The sequence below is a fragment of the Cydia strobilella genome, chromosome 2 (genome assembly GCF_947568885.1).
Source record: "Cydia strobilella chromosome 2, ilCydStro3.1, whole genome shotgun sequence".
Taxonomy (NCBI): domain Eukaryota; kingdom Metazoa; phylum Arthropoda; class Insecta; order Lepidoptera; family Tortricidae; genus Cydia; species Cydia strobilella.
Window position 1 is genome coordinate 4580579 of NC_086042.1, and position 24043 is coordinate 4604621.

At 36.1% G+C, this 24043-nt stretch overlaps 1 protein-coding gene across 9 annotated transcripts in view; it reads right to left on the reverse strand.

Moving 5' to 3' along the window:
• Positions 1–24043, reverse strand: part of LOC134755337 (protein tramtrack, beta isoform) — a 598730-nt gene that overhangs the window by 129288 nt on the left and 445399 nt on the right. The window contains exon 5 of one of the 9 annotated variants that reach the window (XM_063691864.1): positions 4966–5225. The exons of the other annotated variants lie outside the window; for them this stretch is intronic. Coding sequence (XP_063547934.1) covers positions 4981–5225 — 245 coding nt within the window. The 3' untranslated portion in view covers positions 4966–4980. Of the gene's footprint in view, positions 1–4965; positions 5226–24043 lie in introns of those variants that run through there. 9 annotated transcript variants of the gene reach the window in all.

Genomic DNA, 24043 nt, shown 5'->3' on the forward strand with positions numbered 1-24043 from the left:
TCGGAAATCGATTCTTCTGTCCTTTTTTCCATCTAAACTGTTCCGGCACTTGATAGACTAAAACATATTTTATTTTATTGCATATTCATTTATTTAAACTTTTTTGTACAAATTTACAAAAAAAGAGTACAAATGACGGACTTAACAGAAACATATTAAATATATTAATAACGGGTCACTCACGTGTCCCGCAGTCTGCGCCGGTCCGTCCGGAGTGAAACATGTCGAGCGTTTTCGACTTAAAAAACGTGAGTGACCCGTTATTAATATATTTAATATCTGTCTGTGTCTCACGGAAGTTTTGTTATTTAAATTAACAGAAACAGTTAAGTTGGTGCAGGATTGTAAAGAGTAGATATGAAAATATATACAAGTCGAGACTACTACAATTACTATATTTACACAAATACCTATACATATCATACTTCTGTTTCACAATTTCAATTTCAACTACTCAAGTTATTTGAAAAAAAAAATCGCTTTTTAGCAATAAGACCGCCTGCTTTTTACCCTTTAAAGGATGACTCACGCTAGACCGGGCCGGAGCTTCTAGCGCTTCGTTTTCTATGGAAAGCATCACGTGATCACCGATCAGCCTTCATAGAAAATGACATGTCGGACTCCTCGGCCCGGGCACGGCCCGGTCTAGCGTGAGGGATACACTCTTATGAGTTTTATTAGAATAGTATAGAATAGAATTTCATTTAATCAAGTAGGATTTTACAATCTCTTTTGAATCGTTCTCAAATCCTTTTATGAAATAAACAGTCCGATTTTTTTACCGGTTTACTTTTAGGAGGATGTGAATGGTAATTTTTCATGGAGACCGGTACGTTATCGATTGTGTGTACACCCGCCTTGCAGCCTTCACTGAAATGGGAGCATCTCCATATCTGCTTTATCTTGTCTCTGTAATAATTGCAGAGGTAGAACTGATACCCGTCGATGACTATGGATCGGCCGCCTTTAGCGTTTGTTTTGAAGTAGAAATTGTCTGTAATTTAAATAAGTAATAAGATAATGCCTACTTTAAAGTAATATTTTGCAGAATGAAGAAAAAATTGGACATTGTCCATTTTTTTATTGAGTGCAAATCGCCACACTGCGATTGTAACAGCCAAAATTGTCCCAGAAAATTACCTAACATTTTAATTTTTAGTACAAAAATATTTTTTGTATAGGAAAGTTAAAATAATTACTTCAAAAATGAATTCCTCGTCTCTAATTTATACGAAAATGATATATAACTTACCCTAGTTGCTAAGAACAAGAAGAAATATAGTGGACCTGGGGAGCCGACGCTTTCACCCCCCCTTTTTCTGGATCAGCTTTGTTTGACCCAAAGAACAATCATGCCAAGCGGCATCGCCTGAGACTAAAGTGCGACCAAAACTAGTAGAAATTAAATAAATGTGTACTTACTAAAAAAATCCATACTAATTTGTTGCCATGTTTCAGCATTTTACTTTACGTCAAAAATGTGACAGTTACGTAGAAAGTGGCGCCCTCCTTTATTTTCTACTATTTTATGTCGCACTATACTTACCCTACTAATATTTTTTAATAGAAATAGAAATAGTTTATTCGTGGCACATTATACGACAGGTTAACAAGTAGAACCAAAAGCAAACTTACACATAACATTACAACGCATATAAATATTCTAAGAACAAATTAAATTATTTTCTATGAAAATATTTTAATTTGTGGTTTTTCAAGTAGACACACTACTATTTAAACTATAAACTGAAATAAATGTCATATACGAAGGAAAAAATGACCAAAGCCTCCAGTGTCCAGAGCTGGAATCGAACCAGCGTACCCCGTTTACCGGACAGGTGCCCGAACCGCTCGGCTATCCGGTCACGATGGCATGGGTCGAAATTTCCAAGTATATGACAATTCCCTTGGAAATTTCGAATATATTATATTATTATATTATTTTGAATATATTTATAATTTTTTATACCAAAAACTGTCAGGAACGCGAATGTGATTGACGTCATTTGTCTAGACGGAGACGGAGACGACTTGAAAAAAAAGGAAAAAAAAATTTAGTTATCCAACTAGATATTGTTTGAGTTAGTTTTGATTAAACAACAGTTTAAACAAACAAAAAAAAACATTTTAAAAACGAACTTTATTACCTACTCTATAGTTAATGCCAGTAAGATTCACTTGCCTCATTGCCTAATTTTAACATCAGAATGTATAAACAGTATCTTTTTATATTTTAACTTTATTAACCATTTTCAAACATAGCTTTAACGTAACTTTTTTTTATCCTTACGCTCTCATTTTAAAACTAGTTAGATTGGTCTAAAACTTTGTACTTACAATAGGACAAGGTAGTATATCTAGGTCTGTAATTAGTTTATTAGGTACAGATACAATAGTTAAAAAAATACAGCGAATTTAAGTTTTTCATACAAAACTTGTTTTTGCTCTATTTCGTTTGTTTTATATACTCGAGCTATATAAACTAATTACAGACCTAGATGTCGTTGTGTGTGCAAAGTTTCAATACAATCCTACACGTAGTTTTAAAATAAGAACGAAACTCCCCAAACTTTGCATGGGAAGGTGAAATAGGGCCGAGCTTGCTGGTGACTCTTAAGATAAATATTTAATTAAACAAGTAACAAATCGAAAACATGATTTGAAACTTATAAAATTAATATAAAAAATACTTAAATTAACATTTTAATAAAATTATTTTTCCCTCTCGTTCCCTCATTGTTGAGGATCGCGACCACATGTAAATTGTCTCCATTTTGTAATATCACAAATATCTCTCGAACGCGTAATAATATGGCATTACGTATCACTCCGAGGCCGAAGAGCGCGCAATTGATATGATTCAGTATAGATTGTCGCGCCGATATGAATGGTCAGTTCAAGTATATACACAGTGCGCGTAATGTATAATGCCAATATAAGACGCCCAGATTCTAGGGCCTAGAGTGCTGAGATGCGCTGCGTAATGTATAGGTGATAGCTGTGATGGTGCCACGTTCCGGCAATGTACCGAGTGATGTGATATGTGATATCTCAGTATAATATTACGTTTTCGAAAAAGTAATGTGACTTTGTTGTGTGTTGTTGTAATGTGATTTTGTTGTTGTTGTTGTTGTTGTGTGTTTTGATTGTTTTGTGTTGTGTTACTTTTTGAAGCACTGTTTCGCGAATGCCTAATAGATATACGTAGGTATATCATTTTAAAATGAGAGCGTAACTTTCATTGTATTTTGCGGGTTTTATTAGACAGGTTCATTTAATTTTTGTCGCAATATTCGTTTTCATCACCATCCCATTAGAATCCCAACAAAATTGCGGTGGATGTGTATGCTCATTTCTCATAGAGATCGGATTCTGTAATATCGTGTGCACAATAGCCTTACAACCACTTTTGTAAAGGGAACATCTCCATATCTTCTTGATATTCTTCTTGGACTCGTTGCGTAGGTAATACTTGTAACCGTTTTTGTACATGGTTTGACCGCCTTTACTGTTAGTTTCGAAGTAAACTGCGTTATCTGAAATAATGGAAATAAAATAAAATAATAATGCTATAGGACTTTTTGAAGAATAATAAACGTAAAAAGAATGCCTATTCAGTATCAGAACAAAATCTTATATTAGTACTCAGGGTTTATATATGAATAATTGAAATACCCTGATAAAAGTCCGGACATCACACAGAAATCCCGGACAATTTCTGGATGATCTTTCCTTAAAAATCAGCAATAGTATAGGCGACCGCCTTGCAACCCTTGGAGTGGCTCGCGCACCTCCACAATACCTTGTCCTTGTACTTATAAGTAGTTGGGACCTCGCGTGGTACCTATAGCCATTACACTCGATTAGTGGAGTCCCCTTTTTGGATAGGACATATTTGTAATCTGGAAATTCTGAAAAAGAATACCCTTTAATTATGAACCTGTAAAACCGATAAACATAAGTCACGGACAAGACTTCAAATTAATTCAACAACTATTGAGTATTGGCGCATGGTTTTGATGTTACAAAAGGAAAATAATATTAGTGATCAAAAAGCAGCTAAACCAATGTATATAACAACACTAACATACTTACATAAACACTATTATAGGCACATTCATTAGTATTTGAACCTTAGCGAGCTAACCTTAGCCAGAACTTAGAAACAACATTGAAAATAAAACTACCGAAAAAATATGACGTATTTAATTAATGTAATACGTATATATTAAAAAATCGTACATAAAAATCCCATTACGATATTCACTATAAATTAGAAAGAATTAAAATATTCCTGGCCCATGATTTCTTTCTTTACAAGGACAATTCGTTTCGTGCGTGTAAACAATTGAACTGCACCTTGTGCGAGGATCCACTTACATTATTTTTGTACATTCTATCTTAATTACAATATCCACTTGCATTTCGCATAATATCTATAACCAGTAGACTGCTGTTACTGCAAGAAATGTCAAAATCAAAGTCGATTCCAAGATAATTGTCATTTCTTGCAGCAATACAGCCAAGTCACTATCCCAATGTCAAGCTGTGAGGCGAATGCCGTGCCTTTCAGGATAACTAGACGAAAAACTAAAACTGGACATATAACAAAGACAACATCTGTGAACTCACTACGCTCAAATAACCATACCCATACAAAAATATAGTTTGTTGGCATAACCTTAGATAACAAAGTAAAAATATCTAAACTAATGTTGATCTAATTTAAACTATCGTGAGACATACTAACTTTAAGCTAATTTTGCGGTTTCACTCACGTATTTTTAGTCACTTGCGCGACATGTTTCGTAGCACTGCTAGTGCACTGCACTGCACTGTACTGTGGATGCACTGTTAGTGCTTGAAAATGGAGACCTAGGCTCTCCGAAACATGTCGCGCGAGTGACTAAAAATACGTGAGTGAAACGGCAGAATTAGCTTAAAGATTTTAACATCTTATTAAAAACTTGTTACGTTACATTATAAACTAGACATTTTAAACTTTCCAGGTCCGTGATTATGCTCCTTTCTCACCGACACAATTCGGTTCTCGAGCGTATAGACAACCGATTTGCACTTTGTCCGCGTATGGTTTGCGCACCTCCATAATATCTTATTCTTAGTCGTCATGTACATTCTCTTGCACCTCGCATAATATCTATAACCATTGCACTCGATATGCCGAGACCCTTTTTTGGACATGACAAACTGGTAGCCCGGAAATCCTGAAAAATGACAACACCTTTAGTTTTGACCATAAAAATCTTTCAATTAGTCACATATGAAATTATTGGGGCGTATCGTATGATTTTTATTACCAAAAATAAAATAAAACTGCCATAAAAAATAAAACAGTATTGTGTAAAAACACATGTTATCTAAATAAATGTATCCATGACTATTTCTAAATACCTCGTAACCATACACAAATTACATAATGCAATAAATGTTGATCTACCTAACATAGAAAAGAATAATATAGGTATTAATGATACATGTCCAAAAAAAAGTCCCAAAATTAAGACTACATCACATTGGTCAATGTTTGTTGAAATAATTAAATTATTGATATAATACAACATGAACATTCGAAATAAAACATACATAAATAAGGAAATAAACTTGAAACGAATATTTCTAAATAAGAAAACAATATGTATTTACTTTCACAGTAAAATATTGTTAAAACATTGAGCTAAAATTATTTCTTTTGACCTTTCTTCTTATGGTATGGTATGGTAAGTGGATATCTATAATAAAAGTAATGTTTGTACTCTTCCCTTTAGTTTTTTATGGTTAACTATGTTGGAATCCGTTAGCCCGTTGGGTGAACGACATTTGGAAGATCGCGGGCACTTCTGGATGAGACCAGCCAGGACTGTGATAAGTGGCGTACACAAAGAGAGGCCTATACTCAGAAGTTAGCGACAGGAGTCTAAAATGATGATAATAATGATGTTGGCTATAGGCAGCTATGTATATCATCTCGTCCTCCATATGTAGAGAAGCGGCCAGCAGGTACTTTTCCTGGCTCTCTTTTTAGTACCACTTTACTTTTTCTCGTGGTTATGTTGGTTATATATGGCTACTATTTTATTATCCACCATATGAAGGCACGCCCGGCAGTACTTGTTCTGTGTGCAACACCATCTTTTCTTGTAAGTCTTGTTGTTGCCAGGCTTAAGGTAGAACGTGTAGGCGCCTACTTTAATGTTTATCTTCCCCTTCTTCGTCCTTATTATGCTTACTGAAACATTATCTCAGTTTAGTGATAATTCCATTATTAATCTCCTGTCAATTTGAATATTCATAAAAAAAATTAATAACGTTTAGCATTTCGATAACAATACCAAATCTTAAACGGCTTTTTATTATTAAAACTGCAACTAAATATAAACAGAACAAAAATATATTTTCTGTTTGTTTCTTTATTTTAATAGTAAATCAATCTGGGTGGGTCACAACAGGCTATACATTCAAATATGTTGGTTAGTTAGTTTGGTATATATTTGGTACAACAAGTAAGTAAGTAAAAAGAACTCGGCCAATATAATTTGGGAAATGAATCAAGTTGATCTAATTCGTTTCAATATTTATTAGCTGACAGAATTCAATTGGCATAATAGCTTTCTTCAACCGGTCAAAATTTTAATTTTGTACTTGAATTATGTAAATTCCTCAGCCTCGAATATGCGCGTAAATGAGCCTGATGTGTCAGCAAAGGGTTTGGCTTGATTAACATCAACCTTATGTTTTATATAATTATATTTCATCATTCTCACTATTCCCACTCTCAGGTGCAGAGCTTTCCATATGAACCTGGTTACGTTTAGTTTTTTCCTTCTTTTTTTTAAGATAGTTTAGAGAATTTCTTCTCCATCTGCGCCGCTGTTCTCTTTTCGCTTTTTCGTTCATTTCCTTGATACTGATGACCACCTTCCTTTTCTATTTCAATAAATATCGTTTCTTCTCCCTTTCTTGCAAAATGCGATAAAGTGCCAGATTTTTCTTCATTTCAGCATATTTCAACCTTTTACGTTCTCTATCCACCGCCAATTTTTCATCCCTGGTTAATCTTTTCTTTATCTTTATTTTCTTCTTTAGAACATTACCTAGAATAGACACATAAATCTAGTTAATCTAATAGATCAAGTAAGAAGGTTATCACATTCTGGCGCCTATTTTACCACAATGATAATTGACACCTGACACTGACGATTTTCTGTACATTTCCCTGACGACAAGTAACACTGTACTACCTAGCATCAATGTTTACTTGTTAGACTAGCAATGTACGGTGAATTATCATTTTCAAGTAATGATGTAATGATTGTCATCGTAGTGAAAACAAGGGCCTGAACTTCGCTGTTTTACAATAATCCTAACGGTGTGCTAAATTTTGGTACTGAAATAGAAAACTATTTTTTCTGAGTTTAATAAAATTTATTTTAATCAAAAGGTTTAACGAAATTCACATAAATGCTATCTACTTTTGCAAAATTGAATACCTTACTTAACTACAGAATATACCTAACGATTCGTTAAATATCAAAATTAACTTTAGATTTGAGTTCAGACACCTAATCTGAACGAAATGGTAGAATGTAACAGAAATAAACTTTGGTTTAAGATAAGTATTTTATTCTTTATATTAATGTTCCTAACGAGTAGATTACTTAAACGTTTATGTGTTCATTAAGCAAGCATTCGCTTGGCAATACTTTGGCTTTATCACTGAAACAGTCGGTAGGCAAAATCAGACTATCAACATTTAAGATAAAAATGTTTAGAAGTAATTTGCTACCGTTAGTGATTTTTATGATCTTAACTAATTTTAAAGATTATTTTAAATCAGTGAAAAACTAGATACTAACGATTATTAGTAAGAAAATTAAGGAACCTTTTTAACACAATGGTAGAACACTTTTTAGAAACTTGAATCAAGAATTTAACCTAAGAAATATAAACATGAAAATTAAATTTAAGTAACTTAAAACATTCCTTTGGAAGCATTTTGTAATAGGCACTGTGATTATTCCTTTTATCGACTTAAAACTAACATTATTAATTTAGCTACGAGGGCTAAAAAGCATAACACAGGGCAAAGATAGCTTCGCTATCTGCGACCACGCTAAAATGTGGCTTTCTATTAGATAAGGGTACTTCTGCAGATGAAGCATAAGTACCTACCCCTTCTCTGATGGAAAGCCACATATACTCGTCGAGTTTCAGGTAAAGGTACCGTTCGGATTCAGACTACGCCAGCATTATTGCTGCAATATTGCTGCGACATTGCTGCGGCAAAAGTATTTTTTTTTGTACATATTTGTGGCAGCAGTGGCGGTTCTGGTGAAGTCTGAATTCAAAGTGTACCTTTAAGTACTTAGCCGGGCCATTCTTTATCACTGCCAAGTCGCCAACTTAGCATGTTTGGAGTCTACTAATGTTACATTACTTAAGATTAAAATCATAATGACATAAATGACCATATGTGACCATATGGAAGGTCATGGCTATGTTTGCACGCTGTTCCAGTGATCCAACTCCAAGCTTTGCATCCTGCAAGCACAGCGCGTCTGTTTTTCAGCTAATACGTGTGGTTTTAGTATAGAATGTTACATTATTTCCTGTCATTATTACAGTGTCCCATTAAGGGACAGGGAGGGATCTAAGGGACTCCCTTAGCTGTCCTCATGAGTTCAGGAGGGTCATGATTCTGTTTGAATATGATCGCTAGCACGCTGTTCCCATCATCTAGTAACACCAAGGCAGCCTTGTATAATGCTTAGAGTTCTGTGCATACACAGCGCCCTCTGTTCTTCAGTTGGTGATGGCTTTAGTAGAATGTTATAGGTGTTATTTCCTGACATTAACATGGTGTCCCTTAGCTGTCCTCATGAGTACAGGAGGGTCATGATTATGTTTGAACATGGTCGCCAGTACGCTGCTCCCATCATCCAGCACTAAGGCAGCCTGACATCCTGCGTACAGTTCTGTGCATGCACAGCGCCCTCGGTTCTTCAGTTGGTATGTGTGACTTTGGTAGAGGAGGACTCGGACGTCATTCTCGAGACATATCTTCTTTACTGAAAAGGAATACGAATATTTAAATTTAAGTTAATAAAATACACAAATTTACGCTTTTGTCATACCTAATAACTTACGAATTTAGGGCGAAAAGGCTCTTTGTGATTAAATAAACCTTCAAGCCTTAACTTTTGTAAAATAATGCTTGTTTTACATATATTTAATGATGATAACATTATCAGCATAAATAAAATCAAACAACGATTGTGTACTCCTGACTAATCAATAAAATAAACAAAGCCTTAATTACAGTTCCAAGTTAAACATACTTGGATTACTTGGTCCCTGGGTAAACCCTCATTTACACATCAAGCGAAAAAAATAAGTGGCTTTTGTAATCCAACAGCACACATTCCTAGGACACATATAGAAACCTTAGCACTAACAGATATTACTCGCAATTCAGAATTTTTTTGGTAGGTGGATGCGTATGTGAGCCCTTAGATTTGATGACTTTGCCATCAATGGAGGTATGCACGGTGGCGTTGCAGTCCTTTTTAGAGGAGCAGGCCCATCGGAGCTGGTCCTTGAGCCAGCGGTGCTGACGGTACGGGTAGCCGTCGAAGACCATCATCGGGTTCCCGTAACGGGTCATTCGAAAGACCGCTGCAAAATGTATTAAAAAAAAATGATTTAATAGGTGTAAATGCAACAGGCGGTTCCATCGCTAAGAAGCGGCTTTTCGAGTCAGTTGGTGAACTGATGAAATATCACGTAACAGCTAAGTACCGATATTAAGAAAAATTACGCAGGAATAATAGAGGGCAGTAGGTCACATAAAAGAAAATGTATTTTTAGAATTTTTTAAATTGTATACCAAATAAAACTTAAGTAACGTTAATATAGATTATATTAACTTCCGTATATCTTTAACTACCTACATATTATATTAATAAATCTATCGAGTATAGCAAAGTATCAAATAGACCTGGATTCACCGATCGCCCTTTCGCTGCATATACATTTGAAAGCACTTGTGACTTAATAACAACAACTTGTGACGTAAATAAATTGTATTAATATTTCACAGTTAAGACCAATAACTCTTAACAAGATATCAATATCACATCTCTTAGCCATTTTGTACCTCATTATTCTAGTGCTTTATCATACAATTATCGTATCAGTAAATACGAAATAAATGTCCACTGCTGTACAGAGGCTTCCTCAAAAAAAAAACATAATGTTCACTCGTACGGTGTCCGTAGGTATCCTATGGTTCCCAGACACTTTTATCCGGCCTCTCTGTCCAGATGAATACAATACAATACAATACACTGAAACTCTGAAAACCAGCGCCGGCCATCTTGGCCCGGCACACGCTGAGACTGGAAACCCTTTGCCCAATATATTCGAATTTGATTGTACTTATAAATTAATAATTATTTTTCTTATTTTTGTTTTATGTAATTTAATTTCTTTTCTTTTGTACTTCTGGACATGTGGCAATAAACAATTCTTATTCTTATTCTTTATACATTTATTTGTCGAAAAGAAGGTTAGTTAGTTGTTAGATAGTCTGTCTTATTACAGACCTACTAGTAATATAGGTGGGCTAGTATAGCCACCATGGATGTCGCAAAAGAAGCGCGGACGTGGCTGGCCCAGGCGGAGATGGACGACTTAGACACCTTCACTAATAACTGGCCGGAAACAGCTCAACAACGGGAGTCATGGAAATCAAAGGGAGAGGCCTTTGCCCAGCAGTGGGACACTATAGGCTATAAAAAAAACTAGTATTTATGTTTTTATTTTCAGTACATAGTCGCCAATATTAAGAATATTAGGTTGCACCAACTACCTGTCACTATAAAAGCGTTTGCTAAATTAAGCAACTGCCATAAATCAAGTAGAGTCTGTTCGGGAGAAATCTTGCTTCTCTCTTTATTTAGTGATTGTGATTCTTGTCCCCTATTGAAACAATCGTATCATCCACCGTGTAAATACACGCCTTGCATCCTTTGAATACATGCGAGGAACACACCCACCGTTTCTTGAAGCCCTGCGAAGTTCTCTGGCTAAACAGATATTTCCCTAGCTTAATCATAGGCCGTCCCCTTTGTGAATTTACAAATTCTGGTTCTGAAAAACAAACAAAAACACTAGTTGAAACCTTTGTTAAATGTTACTGAAATATATAAGTATCTATACCTACTTTCAGAAGAACTCCCACTTTTTCCACTAATATCTACCTCGGTCTGTTTCATCTGGCTCCATAATCATACAAGGATTTAGTTGTTACTAATAAGAATTACGTAATTTAGATACTGATAATATCTTTTGTTTTCTATTTATGACCGGTACATTAACGTGTATCGCGTACGCAGGAATCTTAAAAGCCATGAAATGTTTTGCCAGATTTTTAATATAATAGTTATAAAGTATCGTATATTTCAACAAAATACATTGTATTAAATATTTTATCTACACACATATCATAAACCCTCTATGATGCCATTAATTAATAAAAACGTTAAGAACATAGACTACAATAAAATTATAAAATTAAAATTCACAGTAAGTACCTACATAAAAAATATATATATTAAAATTATAAAATTAAGATATTAATCATGTTATTATTATTTATCTCCACAGGACTTAATCGCGTAAAATAGTTTTAAATTTACCTCCGACGTTTCGAGGACGGCGTTGTCCCCGTGTTCTCGGAGAAGACTGGCTAAAGTTGACATCAACATCTTCTAGGCGCGCGAGTTTTTCGAACTACCCGCACTTGGTCTTGTTTATTAACTTGAACGTTTTGCGCACTAGGAATGCTACCGGGTCGACACACAACACTCACAATATTCGATTTTTCAACTTTCGATATTTGGTTTCGCTTACACTTACTAATGACTGGGTTCCATGTGGATGAGATCTTAAAACCTTCGTCTCGATTGAAATTTCTATGTTTCTTGATTTCAATGGCTTCACGGATTTTTCTACTATAAAACCCACGATCTGTAGAAAGTATTCTAGGGTTGTGAAGCTCAATCCAGTGGTTTGGCCCTGACTCTAGTAAATGCTCAGCAACGGCAGACTTTTTCACCTGACGGTTCTCATTAATCATGTTTTAGTATCATCACTGAAAATCAGCACGACTGGTATGTACACCTTTTACTGCTACTATTTCATTTTTTATGGTCTGTATAGATGCTTTGCAGTTATATGCAGCGTGCGAGGTGCATCTCCAGAGAATTTTGTGAGCTGAACGACAGTTCACCCTGTACTTGTGTCCTTCATATATGAGAATCTGGCTTCCTCTGCTTGAAGTGGAGAAAATTGCTGAAACAATTGACCAAAAATAGTAAGAGTATTTCTTGGTATTTGTCTAAGTTATGAGGATTGCGCCAATGATCTGGCTCAAGAAAACGTATTTAATATTAAAGGGAAAACGTTTCCGAGAACAGCACAAACAGTCCAAAAGAATTACGGTTCGATAATAATTAGGGTGTATTCATGCATTGTAATGAAACTTTGCACATTTAACGACATCTAGGTCTGTAATTAGTTTATATAGCTCCAGATTATAAAACAAACTAAATAGAGCAAAAACAAGTTTTGTATGAAAAACTTAAATTTGTTGTATCATTTTACTAGTGTATCTGAAGCTACATAAACTAATTACAGACATTAACAGATATACCTTATCCTATTGTAAGTACAAAGTATCAGAGCAAACTAGCTACTCGGTTTAAAATGAGAGCGTAACTACGTTTGAATGGAGAACCGAGATTGCCGAGGACCCTTAAAAATGTTTTCTTTTGTTCACTCATTTCATTTATTCAGAACAATAAATATTGTGTTGATCACACTAATTTACATATCTACATAATAAATATATACTATAATTACATTGCTAGGTAGCGGTGTTAACAGCACTGGCCGTCGAACTCCAAACAGTGTACGAACTGAAAAGATTCTTAGAAAGCTGAGCGTGCAGCAGAAAAGTGCTGCACTAATCAATTTGCCACTCCCGCACCGCTGAAGTCCCCGCTGGACACTCGCCACTCATACCGCACCCTTACTAACGTGACTAACATGTATACCTTTCGTGCACACTACCACGTCACCAATCGTCTGCACTGAGGCTTTACAACTGTATCTACTATGGCTGGTACACCTCCATATGATCTTTTGAGCTATTTCTGCATCGTCCTTGCCAGAACATACGTAGGCTTGTCTGTAGTTCACACCTTCGTATGTCAATATTAGGTTCCCTTTTTTGTTTAAGGAGAAACATGGGATTTGTCCTGAAATAACAATATAGTATATTGACGATCATAATATAAATTCATATAGATTAGTGTAAGAATAATTTATATTGTAATTTATCATTATGAAATAAACTAAACTAAACTAAACTAGTACCTATTTAGTCATGTTTAGGTACCAAAACGTAATTAATTTGGAATAAATTACTTTGGTGCTGAATTCTCAATTATATTTAGTCAGTATCACGCTTTCACTTTCTATAATGCAGTAAAGGTAAATGCATGAAACTGTTGAAAAAATGATTTGACTTTGGTAAGGTATTAAACAGTTGTTTCTGTATTTCATGAACAAAAATAATATAAAACACACTTTATTGGTACTTAACTCATTTATTAAAACGAAAATATACTATACACTTAAATGTATGTAGCTACAACTACATATATCAAAGTACAATGTCTGCTATATTTTTATGTTTGCTCTTTAGCAGCAGTCGGCCATTAAGATACCTAAAATTGTACAATTCTTATGAGAATAAATGATCTTAAACCTAAATTAAAAAAAACTGGTTTACATGATCCGTTTTAGAAAAAATCATGAAAAAAAACGAAGTAAGTATTTAATAAAAACACTAATCATACAAAAAAATATACAAACTATTACGATATGAACGGATAGTGAGTACTTGTACTTGCTTGTAGTAATATTTTGAACAAATAAATATCAATGAAGGTGACATCACTTACATTACAAAACCAGGTTGTTGTGTTGTTTTATACAAAAAAAGTACACATTTGGACTCATTTTAGCACTATTCCCGATAGTGAGTATAACGACTTTCACCCGGAAAGCATCTTCGTCTGTCCTTGTCATCTTATTTTATTTTTACACTTACATCGGTGGCAAACAAGCATGTATATAGTTACTGTAGCATATGGACGCTTGCAACTCCAGGGGAGGCACACGCGCGACCCATATTTTTTTTATAAGTATGTATTTACACTGAAGAGACTACAGTTTCTACAGACTACAGTCTCCTAAAATACCTCGAGAGGGAATACAATTATCATTTTTAGGGTTCCGTACCCAAAGGGTAAAAACGGGACCCTATTACTAAGACTACGCTGTCCGTCTGTCCGTCTGTCTGTCTGTCACCAGGCTGTATCCCATGAACCGTGATAGCTAGACAGTTGAAATTTCCACAAATGATGTATTTCTGTTGCCGCTATAACAACAAATACTAAAAAGTACGGAACCCTCGGTGGGCGAGACCGACTCGCATTTGTCCGGTTTTTATTATTCTATAGTGTGTGTACTCTTCAGTACTATTAGCTCGTTCCCAATAGTAAGGATCATTGCCTTGCACTTGGTGTGAGTGGTGCACCGCCATCGAACTTTGTCAGGGCGACTTCTCTTGTTCTGCATCCTGTACTTTATTCCACCGTACATTAGAGTCTGGTTTCCGGATCTAGAAGTGGAGAAGTATGGAGCGTCGTCGTCTTCTGAAAATAGAAACAATTGCTTACATTTTATACCTATAATTTTTTTTTCTTAAATAGATCAACCTAGCCCCAAACTAAGCAAAGCTTGTACTATGGCTGATAGGCGACGATATACATACAGATATAGAAAACCGGACAAGTGCGAGTCGGACTGGCCCACCGAGGGCTCCGTACTTTTTAGTATTAGTTGTTATAGCGGCAACAGAAATACATCATCTGTGTAAATTTCTACTGTATAGCTATCACGGTTCATGAGATACAGCCTGGTGGCAGACAGACGGACAGTGGAGTATTAGTAATAGGGTCCCGTTTTTACCCTTTGGGTACGGAACCCTAATAAATACATACTTATAACTATACATAGAAAACACCCATGACTCGGGAACAAATATTTGTGTTCATCACACAAATAAGTGGATTCGAACCCAGGACCATCGGCTTCACAGGCAGGGTCACTACCCACTAGGCCAGACCGATCGTCATCGATTTTATCAATTTTGTATTCGGGTCATACACATGATTGTTATTGTTTACGTCTTTCCTGTAGACATCGCAAAGTTAGATACAAAAGCTAATTACTGAACTACACAATTTCGGATTCATGTAACAGGGTCGTTAAATTTTGATGATTTGTCAGAAGTGACCTTTTTCTGAAATGTGTTTTACCTGTTCTAGAAACTGCAATAAAAATATGTTTATAATCCACATTTATTGAACACAAGAATTAATGAAAACAAAAAATGAAATTAAAACAAATCAAGCTATCGTAGAAACTTTTTCCAACATCCTCATTTATAATAACTTTGAACACAAATAGATCTCATCTTAAAAAATAGGTGCCTCATAACGCAGTACAGAGTAAAAATGGTGAACGGGGGTTCCCCTCATCTGGCAGAATATTCGCATTCGCAGATAACTTTTAGTAGAATGATACTTTCGCATAAATATATACTTGCCATAATAGTCATTTCGCATAATATACATTTGGCAAAAATTACTAAGTGGGTTAGGTTAGGGTTTTCTGTCAAATAATATTTTGCAAAAAGAAATTCTGCAAATTATCCAAACGACATTTCTGCCAAATAACATTATGCAATACAAAAATATGTCAAAAAACTTTCTGCAACACAATAGGGAACCGGTGTACGGATACGGATATCAACTGTAGCCTCATTACTGTTGCAGTGTTGTTGTTGCCTCCGCTGTATCTGTCAATTTCTTTCAATAAAATGAGTCGCCGCCGCATAACTGCCGTGATTATGACGTTCAGTCCATCATTCATTTTATCAAGGATATTGACAGATGTCAGATACAGGCGGCATCAAGGAATCTGCAACAGTAATGCAGTTGTATTTAATATTGTCTTCGGTTACCGCGATAGTTACTCATGAAATAAAACTATGAAAACGGATTATATTGCGTATATTGAATTTAGCAGTCCTCAACTGTGCGTTTATCGAGAAACTTCCTGCCTCGCACAGCTACACTGTGGAATGAACTGTCGCCTGCGGTATTTCCGGACCGATATGACTTTCAAACCTTCAAGAAAAGAGCGTACTCCCATCTTAAAGGCCGGCAACGCACTTACAACCCCTCTGGTGTTGCGGGTGTCCATGGGTGGCGGTAATCGATTACCATCAGGTGATCCGTCTGCTCGTTTGCCTCCTATTTCATAAAAAAAATATATATATATATAATACATCCCGACGTTTCGACGTTGGTATAGGGTTGGAGCCGGCGTAGTTTTTAACACGACTCGGGCGTTCTTTAATGTTCCTGCCATCAACTCACCGCACTCCCACAGAATATTATCACCCTTGGTAACAATTACCCCTCTGCAATGGTATTTCGCGTGTGTTGTACATCTCCAATGCGCCGTGTGAGTAGTCTTCTGCAGCGGCCACGGCAGGCGCGTACAAAGAGTTGAAGTTCTAAAACTCATTAGCACTAGTAGTGTGAACATTCTTCTCATACACAACAACGTCATTAACAGTAACGACGGCAGCTTTGCATTTGAATCGCGCATGCGTAGTGCACCTCCAACGGACTTTCTCGCTGGACTGACGGTGTATTCTGTACTTAACGCCATTCAACATCAATATCTGGTTACCTCTGGAGTTCATTGAGAAAAATGCTAAAAAAGAAAGTAAATATTAAAATCTTATAACGCAACATAGTAACTGTGATGTCGGGATGCTCGAATGGGTTTATTTGTATCCGGTAATTAATTAATACCAATACTAAGACTGTTTAACTATTATTTATTGTAATAAATGATAAGAGCACATCTTACTAGTTCAATGTCTTTAACCCAAGAGAGGGAGGGGCGGAGCAGATAGCGTTTAGTTACCACAACTGTCCCCCATTTATAAAAGAACAGCGAGAACTTAACTTACACTAATTACTTATAGCTAACATTTGGTTAACATGGCGTTTTATGTCTCTCCCCTCCACATTTACCAAATATGTAACCCCTGGTGTCAGACACTCCTTGATCTCTCCCCCAATCCACTTTCGTTTTTTATCTCTATAATCTCTGACCATGACTTTCATCCCCACATCAAAAGTCACGTTTCGATTTCCCTTACTGAACTCTACTAATTTTTCATTATTAATTTGCAACCTAGCACTTACTGGCTGTGGTCTAAGTAAAGAAAATCTAGTTCTCAACTCCCGCTGATACATTAATTTCGAGGGGCTGACACCAGTGGCTCTATTTACACTTGTTCGATAATCGACTAAAAATAAATTTATGGCGTCTTCCAGTGACTTGCCACTGGCTATAAAAAAAATTACATGGCTTTTAAAGGTTTGTACAAAACGTTCGGCGGCTCCATTCGTTGCGGGATAATAAGGTGGGGTGTAACTTATTTTTATATTTTTACTTTTACAATAATCTTGAAATTCAGATCCCATTCTCGTCGCCAGTGTGATGTCGGGATGCTCGAATGGGTTAATTTGTATCCGGTAATTAATTAATACCAATACTAAGACTGTTTAATTATTATTTATTGTAATAAATGATAAGAGCACATCTTACTAGTTCAATGTCTTTACCCAAGAGAGGGAGGGGCGGAGCAGACAGCGTTTAGTTACCACAGTAACTTAACTACTAGCTGTAGTTATTGTCTTAGATGGCCCCGTTTGGCAATTGTTACTCGGGTCAAAAAGCTGATTACCTATGTCTCCTAGTGCCACTTGCATTATCCCACTAACCCGGGGTTAACCGGTTAAACCGTTAACCCAGTTTCAAATTGTACTTGTAACCATGGTAACTCCAGGTCTAACCGGTTAACCGGGTTAGTGGGATGGTGCAAGTGGCCCCTAGCCGCTCACTTTACCTCAGGTTACCCCAAGGAACAAATGTGCCAAGCAGTCGCTAAAGTGTGGTGCAAGGTAACTAATACATTGATGTTACAATACTGCCTCTGTCTCTACTGGCCATAAGATAAATATGCAAGATTGCAAGATCACGAATTCTGTAAAGGAGATTAGCGTGATTACAATATTTAAAAGCACATTTTTGTATCTAATTTTTTTAATCAGAAACAAGTTTCTTTAAAAAAAAAATTTGGTTAGTAGGTACACAGTTTCATTGCTGACTGTATTTCCTCTGAAATCATTAGATGTCTACTCATACTCTTCAAGACCTTACTAATGAGCCTAAACTCAATGTGTTTGTGTTTTTCCGTCGAAGACTGTCTTCTGCTACCTTGCAACTATCATCAGATAAGGTCCATATGCTAGCGGCACTATTAACGCCATATTTTCTCAGAAATTTGACATGCTGATTTAGGTTAAAATATTTTGTGAAAGCATGAAATGTACGATTGCAGTATCATTTCATTCCCTCATATCCCGTGGTGTGTTCGCCTTTAACAAGAGCAATGACGTCCCCAATAGTAACGACGACAGCTTTGCACTTGAACCTAGTATGCGTGGTGCACCTCCAGCGAACCTTCTCACCAGTTCTGGCGTGTATTCTGTATTTGATGCCGTTTAATGTCAGGGTCTTGTTTCCTCTGGGGTTCAATGAGAAATAAGCTGGAAGAGATTAAAGGACAGTTAGTCAACCTATCGCGAAACGAATGGAGTTTATAAAACAGTGTCATTAGAAATAACCATATTTTAAGTCGTTAACTCAAACGCAAATGACCAAGACACATAAGAAAAACGTACAAAGGAGAAAGTGCCACGAAATGGTCTCATCTCAGCATGTTGCTGGTGACTTCTAGTGCTGATCTTCCGATGAGACCATCAAGTGAGAAAAGTCACGTCGGGAGCACGAGAGAAAACAAGCCAGAAAAGGTACATAGATTAGTGGAGCAACGCCTATAAGAAAAGTTAAACAGAAAAAATACTCAACATATAAATAACATAAAATTTCATTAAATTAAAATTTACACAGATAATCCAAGGAATAAATGTGTTAAGCAGACGCCTAAAGGATGACTCACGTTAGACCGGGCCGTGTCCGGGCCGGAGCATCCGGCGCTTCGTTTTCTATGGAAAGCAATCACGTGATCACCAGTCATGTCATAGAAAAGTAAGCGCCGGAAGCTCCGGCCCGGCCACGGCCCGGTCTAACGTGAGTCATCCTTAAGACAGTGCAAGGTGACTAATATATTCAAATCACTACTGCCTCTATCTTTAAGAGTCAAGATAAATACGAGTAAATATGCTATCTGCATTTTTAGATCTAGTTTTTACAAAAAAAAAAACAACCAAATACCCGTTATTGATGAACAAGAACATTTTATTTTTTAAATAAAAAAATCTAAATAGGCAGTCTTTAATATATAATTTGCTAATAATGTAAAGTTTACATTGTAAGCTGCTATTTTGCATAGGCATTTATATTAAGTATACAGAAAAAAAACCGGCCAAGTGCGAGTCGGACTCGCGCACCGAGGGTTCCGTACTTTTAGTATTTGTTGTTATAGCGGCAACAGAAATACATCAGCTGTGAAAATTTCAACTGTCTAGCTATCACGGTTCATGAGATACAGCCTGGTGACAGACAGACGGACAGACGGACAGCGGAGTCTTAGTAATAGAGTCCCGTTTTTACTCTTTGGGTACGGAACCCTAAAAACACACAAATCCGAAAAGGTTAGTTGTTATAGCTTCTAGCCGCCCAGACCTATAACAATTGAATTATCATTCCATTCAATCTTTAATCTTTAATTGACAAATCAAAATTGCATTTGTCTTAGCAAGTTTTGACGTGGGGCGGCTATAGAATAGAACAATTTCACACTGATCGATTCATTCATACTGAGTGGTATGCGTATTTTTCTCAAAAACAATCATGTCTCCAAACGTCATGACTACAGCCTTACACCGATATTTAGCGTGTGTAGTGCATCTCCAGCGAATGGTATCCTTTGTGGTGTCTCGAGAGTTCTTCCTATATTTAATACCACGGTGGATTAGAATACGCCTTCCTGCATCCGAGTACGTGAAGTGAGCGTGACCTTTGGAAAAGCAGAGATGGTATGTAAGTATCATATTGGGACTCTGTCAGCGGGTCATTCTGTTACTTCGTAATATTCATGTCTTTAAATAGTATTTTGCCAATTGTCTGACATTAGCATATTTAAAGTGGCGGCCAAAATAGCCCGATCTTCGCTGCTGTGGCGCCGCTGTTACTCACTTGTAAGATACCACAAAAAGGATCAATATCAACATCACAACATCAGTGGCGTAGTTAGGCGTGGGGCCTTCTTCTTCGCCCACGGCTAGATTGGTTCACGGTACGCCACTGTTCTAAATGGACGGGAAAGTTACATGTATCTATCAACTTACAGAACATAATCATTAGATCTTCCGTCAAAGATGTGTATTTCAAGGAAGAGGCCCGTGGTAAATGGAAAACTTTTTTTTTGTTTCATTTGGACAGCTAATTAAAACATGGTTGCAGACCAGACCTCATTATTTAATACAATAACCAAATGTGTGATCATTACAGAAATTAAGTAAAGTAAGTTGTGTGTGAAGTATCCACATATAGCAAGACGTCACCGGCAGTTCTAGCAGTGGCTTTACATCCGGATCTATGATCTATAGCGTGCGTGGTACATCTCCAGAGAATTTTGTCGCCATTTTGATAGTTGAGTCTATACTTGATACCTTTGAATACTAAAATTCTGTTACCTTTTTTGTTTATTGTGAAAAAACACAAATAAGTAACATTATTGCACGAAGAACGGCTTATATAGGTAGATTAAAATGTTATTTAGGTACCTACCTAATATAAATATATTTAAAAAAAAACAACACCGAAACTTGAACATTTATATTATTGTTAGACACTGTGAAAAAAATATTTAGTCATTGATTTTTGAAAAACATTTTTATATTTATTGACATTTATATGTAATTAATAGTTGTTTGACGAACATATAACATCTATTAATATGAAATGATAATTGAATATTATGAATTAAATAAATCTTATCATATAACTACACAACAGGAAACTTGGAACAGAATGACGAAAAAAAGAAACACACAAATCTTTAGGGCCGCCTCACACTGGCGTTTTTTAAGCGTCGGCGTCTATTCAGCGCTATGGAAAACGGCGACGCTGCGCATTTGCGCCAACATAACCATAGAGTTGACTAGTGTGGGGTGGCTCTTAATCACAATACTCTTGATTTACAATAAATACCATTTTTAATTTCACATATCCACAATAAATCATAGTTTGGTACAAATAGAATAAATATACCAATGCTTGACTTAACACTGTCCCAATAGATATTTAATTCATCAGATGTCATACTTACATCAACTATTTGGACGCTCGAGTTGGGCGTGCAGCGGGGCGGGGCGTGCGGCGTGCATGTTAAACAAATGCAAGACGTATAGGAGCGGCCTTAGTGCACGCTGCTCAAATCACTTGTGAGCCCGACGCCAGGCTGCACGGCCCGCCGAACGCTCCGCTTCGAGCGTCCACTCAGGCCTTACTCTAAGGTGTATTAACAAAATTTATAGGTAAAACTTTATTTAATTAGATAACAGTATTTTATGTTTAGCATTAAATACAACTACTTAAAAAATTAAATTAATATAAATAAAACTATGTTTAAATAAAATATAATATGACTAAATATAAACTAACTGAATTAAGTCCAATAAAATAAAGAAACGTAAATAAGAATATTAAAAAAAAACACCTATTAAAAGTCCCCCAGGGGCCCATTTCTCAAAAGCTTGTAACTTGTAATACAAGCGGAAGTCACTTTTTGACAGCCTTTGTTAGAAAGGGACTTCCACTTGTATTACAAGCTACAAGCTTTTGAAAAACGGGCCCCCAGTCTGTCCCCTGCGGAAGGGTGCCCATAAGGCTGGCTACGTTCCCTCCATACCACACCACACGCCACAGAGGCAACTATTATAAGTATAATCATATAATATAAGTAATTACAACTGTTTAAGTATAAATTAACTAAATATTAAATTGTAAGTTAAGTTATTGTAAGGTAGTAGAAATAAAGGCATATTTTTTTTCACCATTTTTATTACTTACCTGTAGTCTCAAGCAGTTTTTAATTCTGGTAAAGGATATGGGCGTCGTTGCTCCACGGCCCCAGGGGTCTCTACTGCAGACGCCGCAAATATGTGGTTGTTGGAGAGGCAAGCACTGACATTATTTTATTTAAAAGCATGATTGAGATACTAGTCAGACTCCGTATGTGTATATTTTGTACACATAAATTCATCATTGACTGTTACCAGAGCAGCTCTGCACCTGTATTTGGCATGAGTTGTACATCTCCAACGGGTCCTGTTCCCTCTCTTGTAGTCAATCCTGTACTTGATACCATTAAATAGAAGAACTTGATTGCCTCTGGAGTTGACAGAGAAATAAATATCTGAAAGTAAAAAAAAAAAATATCAGTACAGAGTTTTCCTTCATTAAAATTATTATTTATTTAAAAGACGGCTTTCATCAAATTTATGATGCTTTTAGTAAAGTGATCTGGAAAGTTTTGTCGAAGCATTAGGGTAATTTTAGCCCCCTGTAACTTCGTTATTTATCCATAACTAAAAGCCTGAATTTTATGTGTCCAAGACTGAATAATGAAACAAAGATATTCTCATTAACATTTTATTAGAACTTTTAGTTTAAGAATTATTACATTTCTTCATTTTGTCCCTGATTTAAGCACTTTCACATCACACTTCTACTGCAAAAAACTGTTGCGATTGCAAAACCAAGACGGTTAGTTTTTAAGTACCATCTTATTAAACCATCTGATAAACTTTATCATTCCATATAACTCAACTGTTATAATTTGTTACTTAATAATAATAAGTTAACTAATTACCTGTTACAGGGACCGCATCAATATTATTCACTTCTTTAATAAATAGAGTGATAAAAACTTACGTTTATTTATGGCCTGACGTTTCGAACGTGACGTTGCGTTCGTGGTCACAGGCAGACTGGCGAGGAATGGTATCAACATCTTCTTGCTGCGCGGGTTGCGGGTAGGTCGCAAAACCCGCGCAGCAAGATACAATTCCTTACCAGTCTGCCTGTGACCACGATCGTAACGTCATGATCGAAACGTCAGGCCATAAATAAACGTAAATTTTTACGCGAATAAGCCCGTGTTAGTTTAGAATTATAAGTGAAAATCGTGTTAGCTTAAATCAATATAGAATGATAAAAATCCTTATCTTACAGTTACCTAAACCCTTACGCAATACACATCTCAAGTTTTGATACTTTTTTATGACGTATAAAATGTTTCGACATGTTCGTTCTTCATACAAATTATCTCATCATTAAAAGTTACAACAATAGCTTTGCATCCATACTTGTCGTGGGTGGTACACCTCCAGTTGGTACACCTCCTCTGGTTCTTTTGGTTGGATTTTGAGTTCATCCTGTACTTGATGCCATTGACAGTCAGAATTCTACTTCCTCTGGCGTTTATTGAGTATAAAGCTTCTGGAGCTAAAAATCAAACAACTGCAATGTTAGTATTTATACTAATATTTTATCTTTTTTATCATCCCAATAATTTTTAAACCAGAGAAAAAAACTACCAGAAGTTAGATGAAACGCATACAACGTAATTAATAAGCATTTAATATTTTTAATATAATCTAAACTAAGGTGCGGTGGGGTAAGATTGAACTGGTTTTTCATGAGGGGTAAGCCAAAAAATCGTCCGTATGCCGAAGGATTACCCGCAATGAAAAACCCTTTCAATCTTAGCCCA